Here is a 19,865-nt window from a genome sequence, read left to right as displayed (position 1 = left end):
AATCCCAATTTGGTCATCCATCCTTGTTTCTTGCTTGTTGGACAATGCTTTTGGTGTGAAGTAGGCATGCTCACACATACCTTGGCTATAAAAGATACGACTAGCACACTTAAAAAAAATTCTCAGAAAAATCAAAACTTTCCAAGGAAAATCTGCACTCACATCTGAATGCCCTAGCGAGCACTGGCCACTACATATTATTATAATACTATTAAAATGAAAACTACTGTACAGAGAAACATTACAAGGAGCCCTATTGATTTCCTGTTCAAGAGTATTCTACACAATGTTCATACAAGGAATCAATGATAATTTCGCTACTTTGCACACCTTTTTACTAATATGACCAATGCATTAACAGAGGCAACCAATTACAACCAACAATTCAATGCAGGAATTTAGTCAGCCATAAATTAATATTTTCTTCCTGACCTTCTGTTCTATAAGTTCCAATTGTTCTTTATAAAAGGCTTCAAGTCTCTGAAGATCTGCTTCCTTCTTTTCCAGTTGGCTGGCCTGGAAAATAAAATGTGATATATAAAGTTATAATAAATTTTGTGTAATAGTCTCCCCAGCTCCAAGCCCAGGTGAAGCAAAGTGTAGATTTTGTAGGTCTAATTCTTTTCATCTTTCTTGTTATCTCTCCTCCCTTCCTCTGTTGAAGGTACCAACACTATCTGGAATACAATTACACAGGAGCTTGCATCTTTACTGTAATGGCCATTCTTTATGATGAAATCTGAAGTAAAAACAGAAAAAAGTGGAAACACTCAGCAGGTCTGGCAGCATCTGTGGAGAGAGAAACAGAGGTAACACCTCAGACCAATGACCTTTCATCAGAACTGGGAAAAGTTGGAAATATAAAAGATTCTATAGGCTGAATCTTATCTATGTCGGGTGGACTGGGCGGGAGTGGGCGCGGAGCCGATTGCAGCCCGTGATCGGCTGCGCTTCGCCATTTTACATTGGACAGGCCAATTAAGGCCCACCCAATGTAATGTGCGTTCCGTACTGCTCAGCGCTACCTGTGTAGGCGGGAGGAGGAGGAAGAGTCGGGGCATATGCACAAAAGAGCACAGCAATCTCCCTGGGGCATGGAGCTGCCTCAGGGAGATTAAGTACATAATGAAACTTCTTTTATAAATAAAGTGAAAGACTATTTAGACATGTCCTGTCATGTGACAGTGTCACATGAGCTGGGACATGTTTGTCAATTTAGCAAAATTTATTTATTTTATTAAACCTTCAGGAAACCTCATTCCCCCTGAAAAACACAAAGGCCTCTTGGGCTCTTCGCCTGCCGACCGCCACCACCATCCACCCCCCCCCCACCCCGCCCAACCTTAAGGTTGGACGGGCAGCATTGCCAACAACTTTAATTGCTTTTTTAGTGGCCTTAATAGGCAGTTGACAGCTCGGCAGGTGCGCAGCCGCCTCCGAAGCACTCCCGCCAAATGAAATGTTGAAATGACGCGCGGTGACGTTGGGGCACGCACCCGACATCATTGCATTCAATTTTACGCATCAGCGTGTCAGGCCCGCCCCCACACACCAACGGCAATAGTCTGCCCTATGTAAATGTACGGAGGGAGAGATGGGAAAATAACAAAAGGGAAGGTCAGTGATAGGGTGGAAGAGTGGAGAGATTAAAAAGAGTTGATGATGCAGAGCCATAAAGGAGTGGTGATGGGATAAGTAAAGAAACAAAAGATCTGTATAGAGGAAGCATGAATACAGAATGAAGAAAAAAACGAGATAAAAAGCCAAACCAACACTGAAGGAGGAAAACAAAATGGGGCTAGAGATCACAGTCTGAAATTGAAAGAACCATTGAAAGAATAGGCCATCACCGATAAGCAGGGACCAGTTTTCACCAGGGATCTACACACATGCACATTTTCCAAGTTATTGGATAGTGACCCCAGCTTCACCTTTTCCCTCACCCTGGTCCAGGGACACTGAGGCAAATTGTGGGGCTCCATACTGTTTTCATAGCTGAGGAGAGCTAACAACATAGACTGCAATTCAAGGCCATAGAGGTTAGTTCCAATCAGACAGCGCCCAGACTCTTGAGGTTATTGAGGAAGCCAAGCAGCCATTCATGCATGAGCCTAGATATTGAGCATGAGTAGAAATTTTGACCATGTGGGTTGCAATACAACGGTAACTTCTGATATCTTCATATGTCCATCATGGGAACCTGCGCAGATGTTCCCTTCTCTTCCTCAGTGGCATGTCAGCTACGTGCAGCACCCCCACTGCTTTCAAGCTGAGATGAGCCAACTCACCACAGTCAAATGATTAGACCTGGGATCTTCCTGGTCAGAGCAGTTCAGTACCACACCACAAAAAGTTGTTTACTTTTTCCAGTTTCCTCAACTCAATTTATTACCAAATCATCTGGAAATAGCTTGACCAATCTCTGAGCCCTGGCCCTCTCCAATCCAAATTATGCACTGACCCATGAAACATGCAAGAAGACACCAGTCTAGTAGTCTGAGCTGCAAGAGTGAATTCCAGTGACACCTAGCACCACAGCAGACAATGGCTACCAATCTTCCACAGTACATCAGGCTTAAATTGGGGGTCATCAGTACAAGGCATAAAAGTTGCAATTGACTGAAGAGATATAATCCCCCCCAATCCAAAACTCTGCTTTATTTCATTTTGTTGTTCTGCATCAGTATCGCTGCTACAATGTTGTATTATTGACATTGACTGAAATGAAAAATATCAAAATAATGCAGTCCATGAACTTATAATCTGATGGCATTAATGAGTGAGAGGATGTGTGATTATCACAATAGGATCCAATTTACCACTCAGTTGTGATTTGTGCCAGTATGGTTCCTGATCTGCTAAAAACCTGCAATAAAAATTTGCAGAGATAAAAGCAATAAACTGCGGATGCTGGAAATCCAAAACAAAAACAGAAACAGAAATACCTGGAAAAACTCAATAGGTCTGGCAGCATCGGCGGAGGAGAGCATAGTTGAACTTTCGAGTCCTCATGACGCTTCAACAGAAGTTCTGTTGAAGGGTTATGAGGACTCAAAATGTCAACTGTGCTCTCCACCGCCGATGCTGCCAGACCTACTGAGTTTTTCCAGGTATTTCTGTTTCTGTTTTTGTTTTGTGATAAAAATTTGCAATTGCACACCCATCCCACTGCCTAATGTTTCATTAGAAACCCCCCTTTGCTAATGCTATGTGATTCCCTTTATCAAAACTATTTCTGTCTAAACAAACTCTGCCATCTACGCTTAGGGCATTCAAGTGGCATATCAGTGTAGTAGCAGTTTAGTTACGCACTGAGTTCTCACTGAGTAGTGAGTGAGGATGCTGATGGCTGCGGTACTGTATCCACAGACCAGGAAGACCCTAAGTTCAATCCCCCGTCTTCGTTGATTTTGTTGATCTCAGCCAGGTTAACAAGGGAAGATACTACAAGTGGTCTTGGCTGGGAAAAATAAAAAAAACATCAGCAAGGAACTTTGCTCCTCATTACCTTCAAATTACATCCATGAGGTGAGGGGATTAAGCAAGAACTCAGCCATTGTGATTCTCACAGAAAGATGAAGGTATTAAAGAGCAGTCATGGAGCCATGCCCCAAGCAAGAATTAGCTTAATCAGGACAACTGACAGAAAAACACAAACATTTTATTTAAAAGTGATACTGTACGAAGATTTAAGTGGTGCATGTGGGCCATTCAATCCCAGCATTCTCTGATGAGCCTGGCTGTTTGGGGTTGACAGTAGAACCAGCGCGACAACAAGATACAATTTATTGCCTGAATAATCCAAACATTTAATGATGAAATATCAAAAATATTTGAAATGTAAACAAGCTATTTGATTAGGTTTTTAATGTAAAATGAGCTTTAAAAAAAACAAGGAAGTGCCGAAATTTATCCCAAGTACCTGCATCTGAAGATTGTGAAAAAAATAAAATCAGTTTCAAGTCCCTTGTTGAAAGATGTTTTCAATATAATTGCGGCCGACACCCATTTCATCGTCATCTCTCTAAATCCCTCCACTATTTCGAGACTGTCAGGCTGCTTCTGTGACATCCAGTACTGTTTGAGCAGAAATTTCCTCCAACTAAAGACTGAAAATATCAAAGACACCCTGTTTGTTTCCCACCATAAACTCCATTCCCTTGCCACAGACTCCATCCCTCTCCCTGGTAACTGTCTGAGGTTGAATCAGACTGTTTGCAACCTTGATCTGACGTGGGATGAACTTCCAACTACATGTCTGCACCAATGCTAAGACCACCTTTGTAACATCATCTGACTCTATCCTTGCCTTTGTTCATCTGCCACTGAAATCCTATAACATGTTGAGTACCTTAATTTGCAGCAATTGTCTTTGATGTATAGTCTAATGTTTCGCATTTTCTAAAAAACGCAGAGACAATTAAGTGTATGCCCAAGGCCATGGTGCAGTACGCCACCAAGGTTAAAGGAAGTAATAGGGAAGTTAAAATAAATCAAGTACTTGTTCGATGAGGCCAGGTTTGAGTTTTTAAAGCCTGTAAATTGTAGGAGGGAATGCTGAGGGAAGAGAGGGCCATAGGCCCCCACATTTCCTAAATACCACTTATGCCAATTATGCCAAGATTTAGGCCAGTTTCTTCATTGTTTAAGGGCTTTATGTTGAGATTTCCTGCTGAGTTAGCTTGCCTGTACTAGGGCATACAAACGAATAAAATATGCATTACTGCACCGCCCCAGCGGTGTCAAGGTGCCTCACTCTTACAGTCCCTTGTCTTCCCTAGGCCTCTCTTATTTTTACGTAGGACAGTGGGCTAAATGACCATTGGAAAGGCCTTCCGAATGTGGGGTGGGGGAGGAATGTGGGCAGGGGTCAAAATCTATTGGATGTATTGAAACTGACAGCAAAACTCAGTTAAAAAACTTCTCCACCCAAAAAATGAAGAGAATTTCTATCAAGTTCCATAAATCTCAGTTATGCTGATATCCGTATACTTTGGATGGTGCTGTATCTAAATTTGAGAGATTGGATCAAGGCCAGGGTATTATTCCTATAAATCCAGGAAACTCACACCAGCTGGGCTTGTTCAGGACCATCTGAATGAGTGGCAGAGGGTTTCAGTAGTGGTATCTGAGAGACGGCGCAAAAGGTTGAGGAAATTTGTATTATAATGTTCCGTGTAAATTAGCATTGATCAGAAATGAAAGTGCTCTTACACGCCAATTTCTAGGAAATTACGTGTCATAATTCTTCAAGTTAAAACGCGCATGTGCAACCCCAAAACTGCAAATAGATTTCAAGCATGCCCCTTTTCTATGAAAAATGGTATTCAGAAGTCAAACACTTGTGCACTATTAGCCGCTTACCAACTCTGGCCATTAGAACTAATGTCCAGCCACCTTTTTATAATGAAGGCGTGTGTGAAACCTTAGAGAGCTTATTCATGACTGTAATTCACCCATCTGTTTGCCTGGCAAAGTGTTTTTGTATTTAATTCTTAACGTTAATTCCTAACACCAGGTGGCTGAGCAATGAGGCGTAACCTCCTCCAGCATTACGACCCTCCAAGAATTCTACGTTCCTCCAACATTGGCCTCTTGAGCATCACCTATTGCCAAAACACAGGGAAATTTTTGGTTTTAAATGGCTTTCAGGATATATGTCCAACTGAAATGAAAGCTTGTGGCCTTAAAGCTACAAGTCATATTATACACACCGTAGCAGGAGAATCACGTGATGCATGTTGTGGAATAATGCCTGATCTTATAAAACAGCGTATCCTCTGTGAGCACCACCACTGGAGATCTGCTAGTAGGGTAGGTAAAGCTAAACTAAAACTAAGCTAAACTATAGCAAAACTCACACTACCGCACTCGTGCCCAGTGACCAGGTACACACGTACTTCTTCAGTAATTAAATTTTAACCTGCATCCTTCATTTTACTTTTAACATTCTCATCTCTGGTGGCCCTGAGTGAAATAGTACCTATGTGCTGTCTCTCACATCAGACCTACAATCAAGTAGAATTTCAATTATATACATATATATAGGACATATAAAGATAAATCCAAGGCAGGACTGAAAGCTACAAAGTGACAACAGGGCAAAGGAGTCTGGGTTGCAACTGAGAAAAGGCAAATTTGTGATTTAAATCAGGAAATTCTTAATACTCACTGGCTCTTGGGATAATCCATATTGTCTCCCAACTCAACAGCTGAACTGACTTCTGCTGAAGTAAATGCAGGATTGTGAAGAACTCTCAAGAAACTGTTTCAGTACGAGGCTCTAGGTTCTTTCTGGGTGGGTGAGCTGAAATAACATTCCTTATCTGTGATCGAGTGAACACTGAGAATGCAGCAGGTAACCTTAAAAGATTCTATGCACCTTCGCACAATTCTCTTACTAGAATCTTCCCTTTGCTACCCCACCCACTTATTGCTTCTTACTCTTGGGGAAAAACCGCAGATTTTATTAACGTTTTCTATTTTGTTGATATTTCAGGTTTATGCACAAAATCCATAAATAATTAGTTTCTTGCTCAACAATGAAAAAAGTGCAGGGCTAGCATGAAACCATTCAGAGATTTGGTCATCTGTCCAGGTGGTTATGAAACACCGAACATAAGGGATGAAGAAAGGAATTTTGTCTTGTACGAAACTGAGAAACCTAGGTGAATGGAAAAGCCCAACAGGGAACAAGCAAGGTTAAAAAGAGGAGAGACAAGGCAAATGGTGAAGCAAAGCCAGAGCTTGTAAGGAGCTAGAATCTCTGACTAAACAATTCCCACTGCACTTAGCAAAATAAAAATTCTACCAAACAATCTTCACAGATGTGGTTTTATGCAAATTTCTAATCCTGAAAATTACTTTGGAAGATGAATATGGACAAACAGAACAGTTCCTTGCTGTATTCGATCAATTCATTTCAGTTAAAATATGCTGCAGCAGGTCTCCAAGGGCTAAAGAAATTCATGCTCTCTGAAATTCCACATTTTATTCACCAGTTTACCTAAAACCTCATTTTATTCAGGCTTATGCCCCTGAGCAAAGCTGCAATCAAATCACTGACATTTAAACAGCAGCTCGGCCCAAGTATCATTACAGTAAGGGCCCTTCTCTTCCCTTTCCCCCACTCAAACCCCGCAACCGCCTCCCCCCATCACCAGGTTTAAACCTTTTCATTTTTTCCTGAATTTTATCCACTTCAGCCTCTAGAGTGGCAATATCTTAATTGCCTAAGAATTAGATTGGACTTGAAAGCATAGGATATGAGGAGTTATACAAGATCATTTATATAACCTACAATGAATGAATCCTGCCCTTTATAATGTTCACTGATTGCTGCAAATAACAGAGTCTCTGTTTTTCCCCTTGTTTTTCAATCTGGCTAACATCTGTGTCTAAAAGGAAGAATATAACATATATGCACACAATAACGCAGTAAACACTGTCACACTAAAATCATGACAGAAAGGGCTGATTTAACCTTTCATTATAAACTTTTTTGGTCAATCGTGAAGTAAGATGCAAGTTAGCATTTTAAGAAACCTAAAAAAAATGGTTCATGACCAGTGTCATGAAACTGTAGCTAAAGGTGAGCATGGTTCTAGGCTATGTTGACAAGACAATCACTACAAAACAGCATAACATTGTGGCCTTGTACTTGACCTTGGTTAGACTTCAGTTAGAGTATTGTGCCTAGTTTGACCTCCACATATGATACAAGATATTGAGTCTTTGGGAAAATAGAGAGGAGGCCCTCAAGATTGATTAAGGCAAAAGCAAAAAACTGCGGATGCTGGAAATCCAAAACAAAAACAAAAATATCTGGAAAAACTCAGCAAGTCTGGCAGCATCTGCGGAGAGGAACACAATTAATGTTTCGAGTCCGAATGACTCTTCAACAGAACTAAGTAAAAGTAGAAGAGAGGTGAACTATAAGCTGGTTGAAGGGGGGAGTGGGACAAGTAGAGCCAGTGATAGGTGGAGATAACCAAAAGATGTCACAGACAAAAGGACAAAGAGGTGTTGAAGGTGGTCCTTTTGTCTGTGACATCTTTTGGTTATCTCCACCTATCACTGGCTCTACTTGTCCCACTTCCCCCTTAAACCAGCTTATATTTCACCTCTCTTCTACTTTCACTTAGTTCTGTTGAAGAGTCATACGGACTCGAAACGTTAACTGTGTTCCTCTCCGCAGATGCTGCCAGACTTGCTGAGTTTTTCCAGGTATTTTTGTTTTTGTTTTCCTCAAGATTCATTCCCAGTTTAATACTCCTTTGTTACCCAGTCTCAGTTCTTGAGAAGTGCAGATTTATTTGACTGAGGTCTATAAAATAAACTAGACTGTGTTAATGAAGACCTATTATTCTAATTAAATAAGTTTGGAATGGTCATAGGTCAGGCTTGTAAGTTATGTAAGGGCACAGCTTGGCTGGTCCTTTTCCCAGAGAATAAGGGACTTCTGGAAAAGGCTGCAGGCTCATGCTGTGTACAATCATTCACTGTATTCCTTTGAGCAGAAGCGGGAGCTGTTTCTGGCTGAGGCAGAGATCACCAAGTACAAGTGGCAGGTACCCTGTAACATTAATCAAGTGCCAAAGTGATCTCCTGAACTAGTTTCAAATGGCTAAAGGAGCAGGAGAGGAAGTTTCCTCTCTCCCACTTCCCCCCACTTAATTGGCCAGGTTTTAAGTTGTTTTTCTGCCTCTTGCAGAAGATTGCATGGCTCCAGGTGGGTTTTTTTTTGCAAAAATATACTTTATTCATAAAACATCTTCAACAACATTCCAAACCATTTCAAAATCACCATTACAATCAGGTTCAACTTTTACAACATGGATCACGAGGTGCATCAATGCAATATATGAATATTACAATCATTTTCAGACATTCATTTTGAGATGTACATCCCGAGGGGCTCTACACAGTTCCCAGCCCCTCGGTGCATTGTGGCAGAAAGGTCTCAGGCAGCGACCCTTCCCCATTGGGCCTTTGCGGCAGCTGCCCCAAGCTTTAGTGCGTCCCTCAGCACGTAGTCCTGGACTTTGGAATGTGCCAGTCTGCAACAGTCGGTCGGGGATAACTCTTTGCGCTGGAAGACCAACAAGTTTCGGGCAGACCAAAGAGCGTCTTTCACCGAGTTGATGATCCTCCAGCTGCAGTTGATGTTTGTCTCGGTGTGGAATGTTTGCATGAGTGTGGAATAGCCCAGACCTGCGCCACGTACAGCAACCGCGAGTGTGCCTCACACCTGATGACCAGATTCTTACCCGCAATGGAGAGGGAGCGTCGCTCCCACATGCCCCGTTTCCTTTTCGCCATAGACACTCACTCCTTCCAGTTTCTAGCGCATGCCCTGGACCCTCTGAACCATATTCCCAGCACCTTCAGGCCGTCAGCCCTGCCAGTGAAGGGGACAAAGGATCAGTCAGCCCAGTTCCCAAAGAACATGGCCTCGCTCTTCCCAAAATTTACCTTGGCTCCCGAGGCCAGTTCGAACTGGTCACAGATGTGGATCAGTCTGCGCACCGACAGTGGATCCGAGCAGAAGACGGCGACATCATCCATGTACAGGGAGGCTTTGATCTGAGTGCCTCCGCTGCCTGGGATTGTCACTCCTCTTATGCCCGGATCCTTCCTGATGGACTCAGCAAAGGGTTCTATGCAACACACGAAAAGAACAGGCGAGAGAGGACAGCCCTGCCTGACTCCAGATTTAATCAGAAAGCTATCTGATTCCCACCCATTGATTGAGACTGCACTACTGATGTTAGTGTAGAGCAGTTGGATCCAATTGTGAATTCCCTCCCCAAATCCCATTTTGGAGAGCACATCCACCATGTAGGTGTGCGATATTCTGTCAAAGTCCTTCTCCTGATCCAGGCTGCTGAGGCAGATATATCCACACCCCTGTCCTGTACATAGGCAATCATATCCCTGAGCAGTGCAAGGCTGTCAGAAATCTTCCTGCCCGGCACAGTGCAGGTCTGGTCAGGGTGGATCACCAATTCCAGAGCGGATTTGACCCGATTGGCGATGACCTTGGACTGAATCTTATAGTCCACATTCAACAGTGAAATGAGTCGCCAATTTCTAATTTCCTCCCTTCCCCCCTTGTGCTTGTAGATGAGGGTGATAATGCCTTTCCTCATGGATTCTGACATACTGCCGGCCAGGAGCATACTCTCGTACACTTCTAGCAGGTCTGGGCCGATCCAGTCCCACAGAGGCAAATACAACTCCGCCGGCAAGCCATCACTTCCAAGAGTTTTACTCTTCTCAAAGGGCCTTAGTCAGTTCATCAGGAGTTAGCGGTTTGTCCAGGCTCTCCCATGTACTGTCGTCTAAGACCTCCGTGATAGAGGACAGGAAGGACTGGGAGGCCATGCTGTCTGTGGGCTTCACGTCATACAATCCGGCATAAAAGGATTTGCTGATCCTCAAAATGTTGGACTGCGATGACTTTACTGAGCCGTCTTCTTCCTTCAGGCTGCTGATCACAGAGCTCTCTCTGTGTACCTTTTGGAAGAAGAAACGTGAGCATGTCTCATCCTGCTCCACAGAGCGGACTCTGGAACGGAAGATGATCTTGGAGGCCTCCAAGGCAAAGAGCAAGGCTTGCTGGCTCTTAACCTCTTGGAGTTCCTCCTTGACATTGACTGCAGCCGGAGCAGAATCTGCATGTTTTTCTGGAGTCGGGACATTTCCCTCTGTTCCTTTCTAGCTTTCTGGGTGTCTTTGAGAATGAAAAACCACTTGATGTTTCTCTTGATTGCTTCCCACCAGTGTGTCAGGGACTCAAAGAGGGGTTTCACGGTTCTCCAACCTTTGTAATCCCTCTTGAGCTCCTCAATGTTCTCTGGGGTCAGCAGTTGCACGCTTAGCTTCCATGCCCCCCTGCCCACCCCCTGGTCCTTCTCTAAGTGGCAGTCAGCCAGTAGGAGGCAGTGGTCAGAGAAAAACACTGGCTTGACGTTGGTGAATCTGACTGCGAATGCACGGGTCACAAACAGGAAGTCTATCCTGGAACGGATGGACCCGTCTGGCCGCAACCAGGTGTATCTACGCTGTGCTCCATCTGCAGGGTTGCTGAAGACGTCGTGCAGCTTGGCATCCTTAACTGTTTCCATCAGGGATCTGGACGTAGCGTCCAATCTGCTGTCGGCCCTGCCAGATCGTCCAGCTGCATCGATGATGCAGTTGAAGTCACCGCCCAGAATGACCGGCCTGGAGGTCACCAGCAGCAGTGGGAGCTGCTGAAAAACCTCCAGCCACTCGGCCCCTTGTGCTGGGGCATACGTTAATTAACCGGAGTGGGGCTCGTGTATATTACGTCTGCTACGAAGAGGCGCCCGCCCACCACCTCCTTAATTTCGGAGACAGTGAAGTTGCCTCCCCGCAGCAGAATACCCAGGCCGGAGGAACGAGAATCGTTTCCACCCGACCAGATCGATGGCCCGTGGGACCACCATCGTGACCATTGCCTGTAGGAGCTGAGGTGCAGCATTGCACACTCCTGCAGAAACAACAGGTCAGCTTTGACCTTGGCAAGGTAGTCCAAGGTCACAACACATCACGTAGTAGATTTAATGCTACACACATTTATGGATACAATCTTTAAACCCATTTTAAAGCATTAATTCTCTTACCAAACCTGTTGTCTCTGAGAGTCCAAGACCTTTAGTCTGCTCCTTCATACCCACAGTGTGCTCAAATTGCCTCACTTTGGATGGGCTGAGGAAATCCCCATCGGCAGTGTTCTGCTCGGGTGGCATCTGGGGGTCCGTGCAGAGAGCGGGGTTTGAAATGACCTTTGTTGGAGAAGCTACTCCAAGCCTCTCCCCCCTCTGAGGTGTTGCTGCTCCTGGCTTCCCGGAGCTGGGGTGCGCTGATCGCCTCACCGCTCCCAGATTCCTGGGGCTGTGGTGCACTGGCCTCCACGGATTGTAGAAAAAGTTGGGATGCGCTGGTCTCCTCATTGTCTCCAATGTTCTGGAGCTCGGGTGTCTCGTCCTTCAACTCCCTAGAGCTCTGCCGCTTCTTCTGTGGGTGCCGCCCTGGCAATTCTTCGTCCGAAGAGCTGCTGCCCTTGTCATCCGTGTCGGATGGGAGACGCCTCTTGCCACTTGCCTGGGAAGTGGCTTGGTTCTTTCTTAGCCCCTTCTTCCTTTTGGCTCTCTTCACCAGCTGCCACTCCCCCTGCTGCTTTTTCACTGCTGCCTCCTCCTCCTCCATTGATTCGCTCTCCTGAGGAGTGGGCGGTTCAGGAGGCAGTGCTATTGATTGAGGCAATTCTGTTGCCTCACTCTTTTCCTCCACCTTGTCTCTCTCTGTGTCTCCCTTTGTCCCGTTGTTCTCCCTGGGCGCCTTGGTGGTTGGAGTGACACGAAGCATTTCTTCTGCTTCCCCCTCGTTGGTTTTGGCTGCCTGTGCATAAGTGAGGCAGCGTTTGGGGCAGGTCCTGTAGAGGTGACCTGCCTCGCCACACAGGTTGCAGCACTTAGCCTGTTTGCAGTCTTTTGTCTGGTACCCTTCCTGTTTGCAGTTCTTGCAGAGGACGGCACTGCAGTTAGCTGCCACATGACCAGTCCTGCCGTATGAGCAACAAAGTTTGGGTTGCCCAGCGTAGACAAGGTAGCCACAGCTTCTCCCGATCGCGAATCTGGAAGGAGGGTGGAAGGTGGCTCCCTTACTGTCGGTCTTGAAAGTGACCTTAACGTGGCGTTTGCATGTCCAGATCCCCAAATCGTCTCTAACCTCGGTGTAGCTCCCAACCTTGTCGAAGGACCTGGTGAGGAAGGTGAGCACGTCGGCGAAAGGGATGTAGGGGTTGTAAAGGTGTACCGTCACCACCCGGTCCCATTGCAACAGCAGAGCAAAGAGTGGCTCCGCCGTCAGGATCTTCATCTCCAGCAGGTCTTTCTTCTCCTCAAACACCTTCAGGAACTTGATGCAGGCCGCCACTCGCTTGAACGTCACATCGAAATATCCAGCGCTGGGGAAGTCTTGCAGGCAGTAGATCTCCGCAGCTTCGAATCCACACGCCTTTAACAGGATCCTCCTGGTGAAGAAGGCCCGATCCACAGGTGCTCCTCCTTCACTGTCCTTCACCGTGACTCGGACAGTGTTAGGTACCCCATGGTAAGGGGTTGGATTGGTTATAGCATTTGCTTCACGACCTTGCCCTGGCAGAACCATGATCATGGTCTCTCCCCTGCCAGGTAACTTTGAGCGGAAGCGGGAGCTGTTTCTGGCTGAGGCAGAGATCACCAAGTACAAGTGGCAGGTACACTGTAACATTAATCAAGTGCCAAAGTGATCTCCTGAACTAGTATCAATTGGCTAAAGGAGCAGGAGAGGAATTTTCCTCTTGCAGAAGATTGCATGGCTCCAGGTGGGTTGCAAGTGTATGCATGATGATGCATAATGCATCACAACTGTGTTAGACTGATGGATCAGAGGGTCTCTTCCAGTCCATCACTTTTGTGTGTTCATAGGTATATTTAGAATGCAATAAAGAACTATTAATGAATAAAAACAAAAAACTGCAGATGCTGGAAATCCAAAACAAAAACAGAATTACCTGGAAAAACTCAGCAGGTCTGGCAGCATCAGCGGAGAAGAAAAGAGTTGACGTTTCGAGTCCTCATGGCCCTTCAACAGAACTAGGTGAATCCAAGGAGAGGGGTGAAATATAAGCTGGTTTAAGGTGGAGTGGGGGGGGAGAGAGAAGTGGAGGTGGGGGTGTGGTTGTATGGACAAGCAAGCAGTGATAGGAGCAGATAATCAAAAGATGTCACAGACAAAAGAACAAAAGAACCCAGAGGTGTTGAAGTTGGTGATATTATCTAAATGAATGTGCTAATTAAGAATGGATGGTAGGGCACTCAAGATATAGCTCTAGTGGGGGTGGGGGGGCATAAAAGATTTAAAAATAATGGAAATAGGTGGGAAAAGAAAAATCTATATAAATTATTGGAAAAGACGAAAGTAAGGGGGAAGAAACAGAAAGGGGGTGGGGATGGAGGAGGGAGTTCAAGACCTAAAGTTGTTGAATTCAATATTCAGTCCGGAGGGCTGTAAAGTGTCTAGTCGGCAGATGAGGTGCTATTCCTCCAGTTTGCGTTGGGCTTCACTGGAACAATGCAGCAAGCCAAGGACAGACATGTGGGCAAGAGAGCAGGGTAGAGTGTTAAAATGGCAAGCGACAGGGAGGTTTGGGTCATTCTTGCGGACAGACCGCAGGTGTTCTGCAAAGTGGTTGCCCAGTTTACGTTTGGTCTCTCCAATGTAGAGGAGACCGCATTGGGAGCAACAACTGCAGTATTTCCCCCAACTTAGTCTACTGCATTCGTTGCTCCCAATGCGGTCTCTCTACACTGGAGAGACCAAACGTAAACTGAGCGACCACTCTGCAGAACACCTGCGGTCTGTCCGCAAGAATGACCCAAACCTCCCTGTCGTTTGCCATTTTAACACTCCACCCTGCTTTCTTGCCCACATGCCTGTCCTTGGCTTGCTGCATTGTTCCAGTGAAGCCCAACGCAAACTGGAGGAATAACACCTCATCTTCCGACTAGGCACTTTACAGCCTTCCGGACTGAATATTGAATTCAACAACTTTAGGTCTTGAACTCCCTCCTCCATCCCCACCCCCTTTCTGTTTCTTCCCCCTTCCTTTCGTCTTTTCCAATAATTTATATAGATTTTTCTTTTCCCACCTATTTCCATTATTTTTAAATCTTTTATGCTCCCCCCACCCCCACTAGAGCTATACCTTGAGTGCCCTACCATCCATTCTTAATTAGCACATTCGTTAAGATAATATCACCAACTTCAACACCTGTGTTCTTTTGTTCTTTTGTCTGTGACATCTGTTGATTATCTGCTCCTATCACTGCTTGCTTGTCCCTACAACCACACCCACCCCCACTCCACTTCTCCCCACCCCCCCTCCCCCCAACCTTAAACCAGCTTATATTTCACCCCTCTCCTTGGATTCACCTAGTTCTGTTGAAGAGTCATGAGGACTCGAAACGTGAACTATTTTCTTCTCCGCCGATGCTGCCAGACCTGCTGAGTTTTTCCAACTATTAATGAATGATGGTACTGAAGTGTCATTTAAAGTTAAAGCGTACATCAACGATAGTTTTAATAAACATAGATTTTAATAAAAATCAAGAGGACTAATGGCACATCCGTGGCTTTAAACTGGTACCAGTCTAGCTAACAAAGGGGTGTTACACTGCCTGCTGTGCATCGCTTTCTGGTCAAGAAACATTTAACTCTGCTGACTTAATCTGAGTTTCAGCTGCTTCTCAACAATAACGAGAACAAACAGTTGAAAATCCTGTTCAAAAAGTTGTCAGGATCAACAGGCCTTCACACTGGTTGCAGATATATCACTGCAGATAGCAATATCAGGAATCAATTCCATGAGTGGACTCAATGAAGTGGAGCATGTTTATGCTGCTTTTTAGAAATACAGGTATACACATTTAACACGCTGTAACATCAAGTGCATGCACAAGTGCACACAAATCTATTTGCAAAGTCAGTCAGAAGGCAGCTCACCACCACCTTCTCAAGGGCAATTAGGGATGGGCAATAAATGATGACCTAGCCAGCAATGCCCACACCCCATGAAAGAACAAAAACAAGTATTTCTAAAGACCAGGACAGGCGAAATAAAGTAAATGTAAATAGGTCAGTGAAATTTCAGTGGATAAAATAATAACATTGGCTAGGATACTACCAGTATTTGTAGGAATTGAGGATCTGCACCATATACCAGTGTGAAATTTGGGTTTCCAGAAACACAATGCCATCAATCTACAATGATACACATGCTGCATTAAGTCAGATTTCAGTGCTTAATAATTCCAAATGCTGTCATTATAAATAAACACATAAGGACCCAATTATTTTAATGATTGTTGTTTTGATCTTTTTACAATCTTACCCCTTCAGGTGTAAACCTTGCTGGGGTGGCCGGTTTTCTTGGGCAGCAGCACAGCCTGGATGTTGGGCAGGATCCCACCCTGGGCTATGGTGACCCCTCCCAGCAGCTTGTTGAACTCTTCGTCGTTGTGGATGGCAAGCTGCAGGTGGTGGGGGATGATGCGGGTCTTCTTGTTTTCCTGGGCCACGTTGCCGGACAGCTCGAGGATCTCAGCCGTCAGGTACTCGAGGCCAGATAGACCAATAGATCTGGCCCCGACACGCTGGGCATAGTGACCCTTGCACAGCAACCGGTGGATATGGCCAAAGGGGAACTGGAGATCGACTCTGAAGGAGCGAGTCTTGGCCTTGGCATGCCCTTTGCCTCCAGTTTTACCACAACCAGACATTCTGTTGTTACTCCTGCTGAAAGTCTTCACAATGTTTGTTGGAGTTCTGTTCCATGGGTGCCAATTCGCCTTTGATGCCTTGGCCTGGTGGCTACTCCTAATGCAAGAGGATGGCAACAGGCCATTTAACCATGAAACAGGACAATTGCAGCTGAGCCTGAGGTGCTGAGGGCAAACTGTCGCTTGCCATTTCAACACACCACCTTGCTCTTATGCCCACATATCCATCCTTGGCCCGCTGCAATGTTAACACAATTAACGCAGTTCCTCCAGCACCTCATCTTCCGATTGGGCACTTGACAGCCTTCCAGACTTAACGTTGAGTTCAACAACTTCAGATCATGAACTCTCTCCTCCAACCTCACACTTTTTTGATCCTCTTTCTTCAATATTTATTTTTTTAATTTTTATATTTTTTTCCCACCTATTTCTATTATTGTTTTTTAAACTCATTGTTTAAATTCATTGTTTTATCCCCACCTTTCAGCCTATCTTGATCTTTTATCCCACACCGTCCCATGTTGACCTGGCTGGGGTTAGCTAACTCAACACAGACCCAAAATCAAACCTAAGGCTTTCTTTCTGGTCTTTCAGTACTGCATCTTGTGCTGGGTACTGAGAAGCAAAGAAGGCAGTTACGTGCTAGAGACAGTGTGGAGAAGAGTAATGAGGCTAATCTCCAGCCTCATGTACCATGAAAGAGTGGAAATACATAGCCTTTTCAACATGGAATGGAGATGCCCAAAATTATCTTATCAAGGAATACAAGGAAGGTATTAAAGAAAGGGAAAACTTTAAACTAGAATACTACTTCAAACTAAATTGTGGGGGTAGGACAAAAGTGCACAGCTTCAAATTAATCACAGGCAACTTTAAGACTGAGATCAGATAGTTCCTAATGCAGAGAGTAGTTAACACTTGGAACAGACTTTCAGGTAAAGTAATCCAGGCAACAACACCATAAGCATTTAAAAAACAATTAAATGCAGCAATAAGAACAAAAATTGCTGGAAAAACTCAGCAGGTCTGACAGCATCTGTGCAGAGAGAAAGACAGAGTTAGCATTTCGAGTCCACATGACTCTTCTTCAGAACTAAAGAGAATTAGAAATGTGCTGAAAAATATACTGTTTAAGTGGGGTGGGACAGGTGAAGCTGGATAGAAGGCCAGTGATAGGTGGAGGCAAAGGAGAGATTGCAAAAGATGTCATAAACAAAAGGTCGAAGGGGTGTTGATGGTGGTGATACTGGCTAAAAGAGGTGCTAATGGTGACATTAAGAGTAGAAAGCAGGATGAGCAAGTGACAGAGGCCCTAGTGGGGATGGGGTGGGGGGAGGGGAGGGGACAACAACTTCAGATCATGAACTCTCTCCTCCATCCTCACCCCTTTTTGATCCCCTTTCTTCAATATTTACTTTTTAATTTTTATATATATTTTCCCCATCTATTTCAGTTATTATTTTTTAAAGTTATTTCCATTCATTGTTTTATCCCCATCTTTTAACCTATTTCAATCTTTTTTCCCACGCTGTCCCCTCCCCCCATCCCATCCCCACTAGGTCCATCTGTCACTTATAACGGTATATATTTCACCACATTTCTCCTTCTCTTTAGTTCTGAAGGAGGGTCATACGGACTCGAAACGTTAACTCTGTCTTTCTCTCCACAGATGCTGTCAGACCTGCTGAGTTTTTCCAGCATTTTTTGTTTTTGTTTCAGATTTCCAGCATTTTGCAGTATTTTGCTTTTATCTAAATGCAGCAATAGCCTGGCATGTCAATAGGATTGGTGAGTAATAAAGAAAACTGCAAGAGTTTCACATGCTGTATACTGAAGCCACAGCTTTCACATACACCTGTATATTTTTCAGACATAGGAGTTTATCTTCATTTGCACGCCAGTCATGTTGTCATTCATTTCACATAAAGTTTTACAGCTTCACACTTCATTGGGTGAATTTCTACTGATGATGAGGCAGCTTGCGCTAAAATTTTACACTAATATAACATTCAGTTCGGTGAGGCGTGAAATGAGAGCTGCTCAGAAATAAATAATTCCGAATCAAATGTGCATTAGTCACGTACAGTATTCTTATGAAACTTAAATACAATTTGGGGTACAGTAAATGAAGTGCAAATCCCAGCAGATTAATGAATTTAAAGAGACAGCAAACCGTTCGTATAATTCATGCACAGCCCTCTCCACAATGAATAATGATAATATGTAGCAGCAGAAGAATCAGAATTGCCAGTGAATGAAGATAAAGGACGATTAATACATTTGAATGGTTCAGTTAGTAAATTTACACCCAATATGGAACTAAACCATGTAAATCAGAAGGCCTCAAAATTTGAACTCCTGCCTGAGTGGAGTTGGTCAACCTTGGCACACAGGCAGCAGGGGAAATACAAATAGTCTGTGACTCTGTGACCCAGGGGAAGAGAGGAAACAAGAAAAAAGAGTTAATGTACCTCATTGCTATTCACTGACTGCTCCTGGATGTACATGTGTACTTGCACTTGCAAATTGGGAGGAAGGCAATAGCAGTCTGGACTGGCCTTCTCCCATGACTTGCATTGACATAGTACATTTAACGTCGCATACCTCCCAGTGCACTCACAGGAAGGTTATCAATCAGAATATGTCTTCTAGCCACATAAGGTGATATTAGGACACACAACCAAAGGCTTGGGCAAAAAGGTGGGGTTTTGGAGCATCTTGTAGGACAAGAGAGAGGTAAAGGGGTGGAGAAGTTTAGGGAGGAAATACCAGAGGCAAGAGTCTCGGAAGCTGAAGCCACAGCTATTAATGGTGGAGTGATGAAAATTGGGGATGCACAAGAAGCTAGAATTGGAGGACCAGAGGTCTTGGAGGATTCTAAGGCTGCAGGAGGTTACAGAGATAGGGAGGTCATGGAGGGATTTGAAAACAAGGATGAAAATTTTAAAATTGGGGTGTTACCAGACCAGGAGCAGGACTAAAATAATGGGTGGATGTGACATTGCGACTTAGAATACTACCAGCATTATTGAACACCTTGCCAATTTTCTTTGTGTACATAATCTTTGGGAGAGATAGACGTGGACAGCTTGCTGCTGTGGGACCATGTTCCCAGGAGTAAGGTACCTTAAAGAGAGGGACTGGAAAATGGTGAACACAAAATTAGAAAAAGTACATCCCTAGCCAATCTGCCCAAACAAGGGCTAGGTTTTAGGCCAGTACAGAGTGGGGGAAAGGTGGTGGTAGTTGGGGGGAAGGGGGCACGGTGAGGGAGAAAAGAACAAAAGGGAAGGCCAGTGTAAATTTTAATGACATCTCTTTTCACCTTTTATTTAAGTTTTTACAGCAAGGCACATCCTTGATATACAAAACAGCACCGGTTGTAAAAAACCTTTCTGTAGCCTTGGAGTATGCTTTGGGACTTGAGGATATCACAGAGGGACTTAATTACTTTTGTCATTGAAGCCTGTATTCGACCTTCTTGATACAATAAGGTTTCGAAGACTGTGGGTGATC

The 19,865-nt window shown here is 44.5% G+C and overlaps 1 protein-coding gene across 1 annotated transcript in view; it reads right to left on the bottom strand.

Moving 5' to 3' along the window:
• LOC121280224 (MICOS complex subunit mic25-like) overlaps positions 1–19,865 on the bottom strand; it is a 452,141-nt gene that overhangs the window by 325,934 nt on the left and 106,342 nt on the right. Inside the window, exon 5 of the mRNA XM_041191988.1 lies at positions 433–516. Coding sequence (XP_041047922.1) covers positions 433–516 — 84 coding nt within the window. The remainder of the gene's footprint in view (positions 1–432; positions 517–19,865) is intronic.

The sequence above is a fragment of the Carcharodon carcharias genome, chromosome 7 (genome assembly GCF_017639515.1).
Source record: "Carcharodon carcharias isolate sCarCar2 chromosome 7, sCarCar2.pri, whole genome shotgun sequence".
In the NCBI taxonomy this organism is placed as follows: domain Eukaryota; kingdom Metazoa; phylum Chordata; class Chondrichthyes; order Lamniformes; family Lamnidae; genus Carcharodon; species Carcharodon carcharias.
Note: the sequence above shows the minus strand (reverse complement) of the source record. Positions and strands in the feature narration are given on the sequence as shown.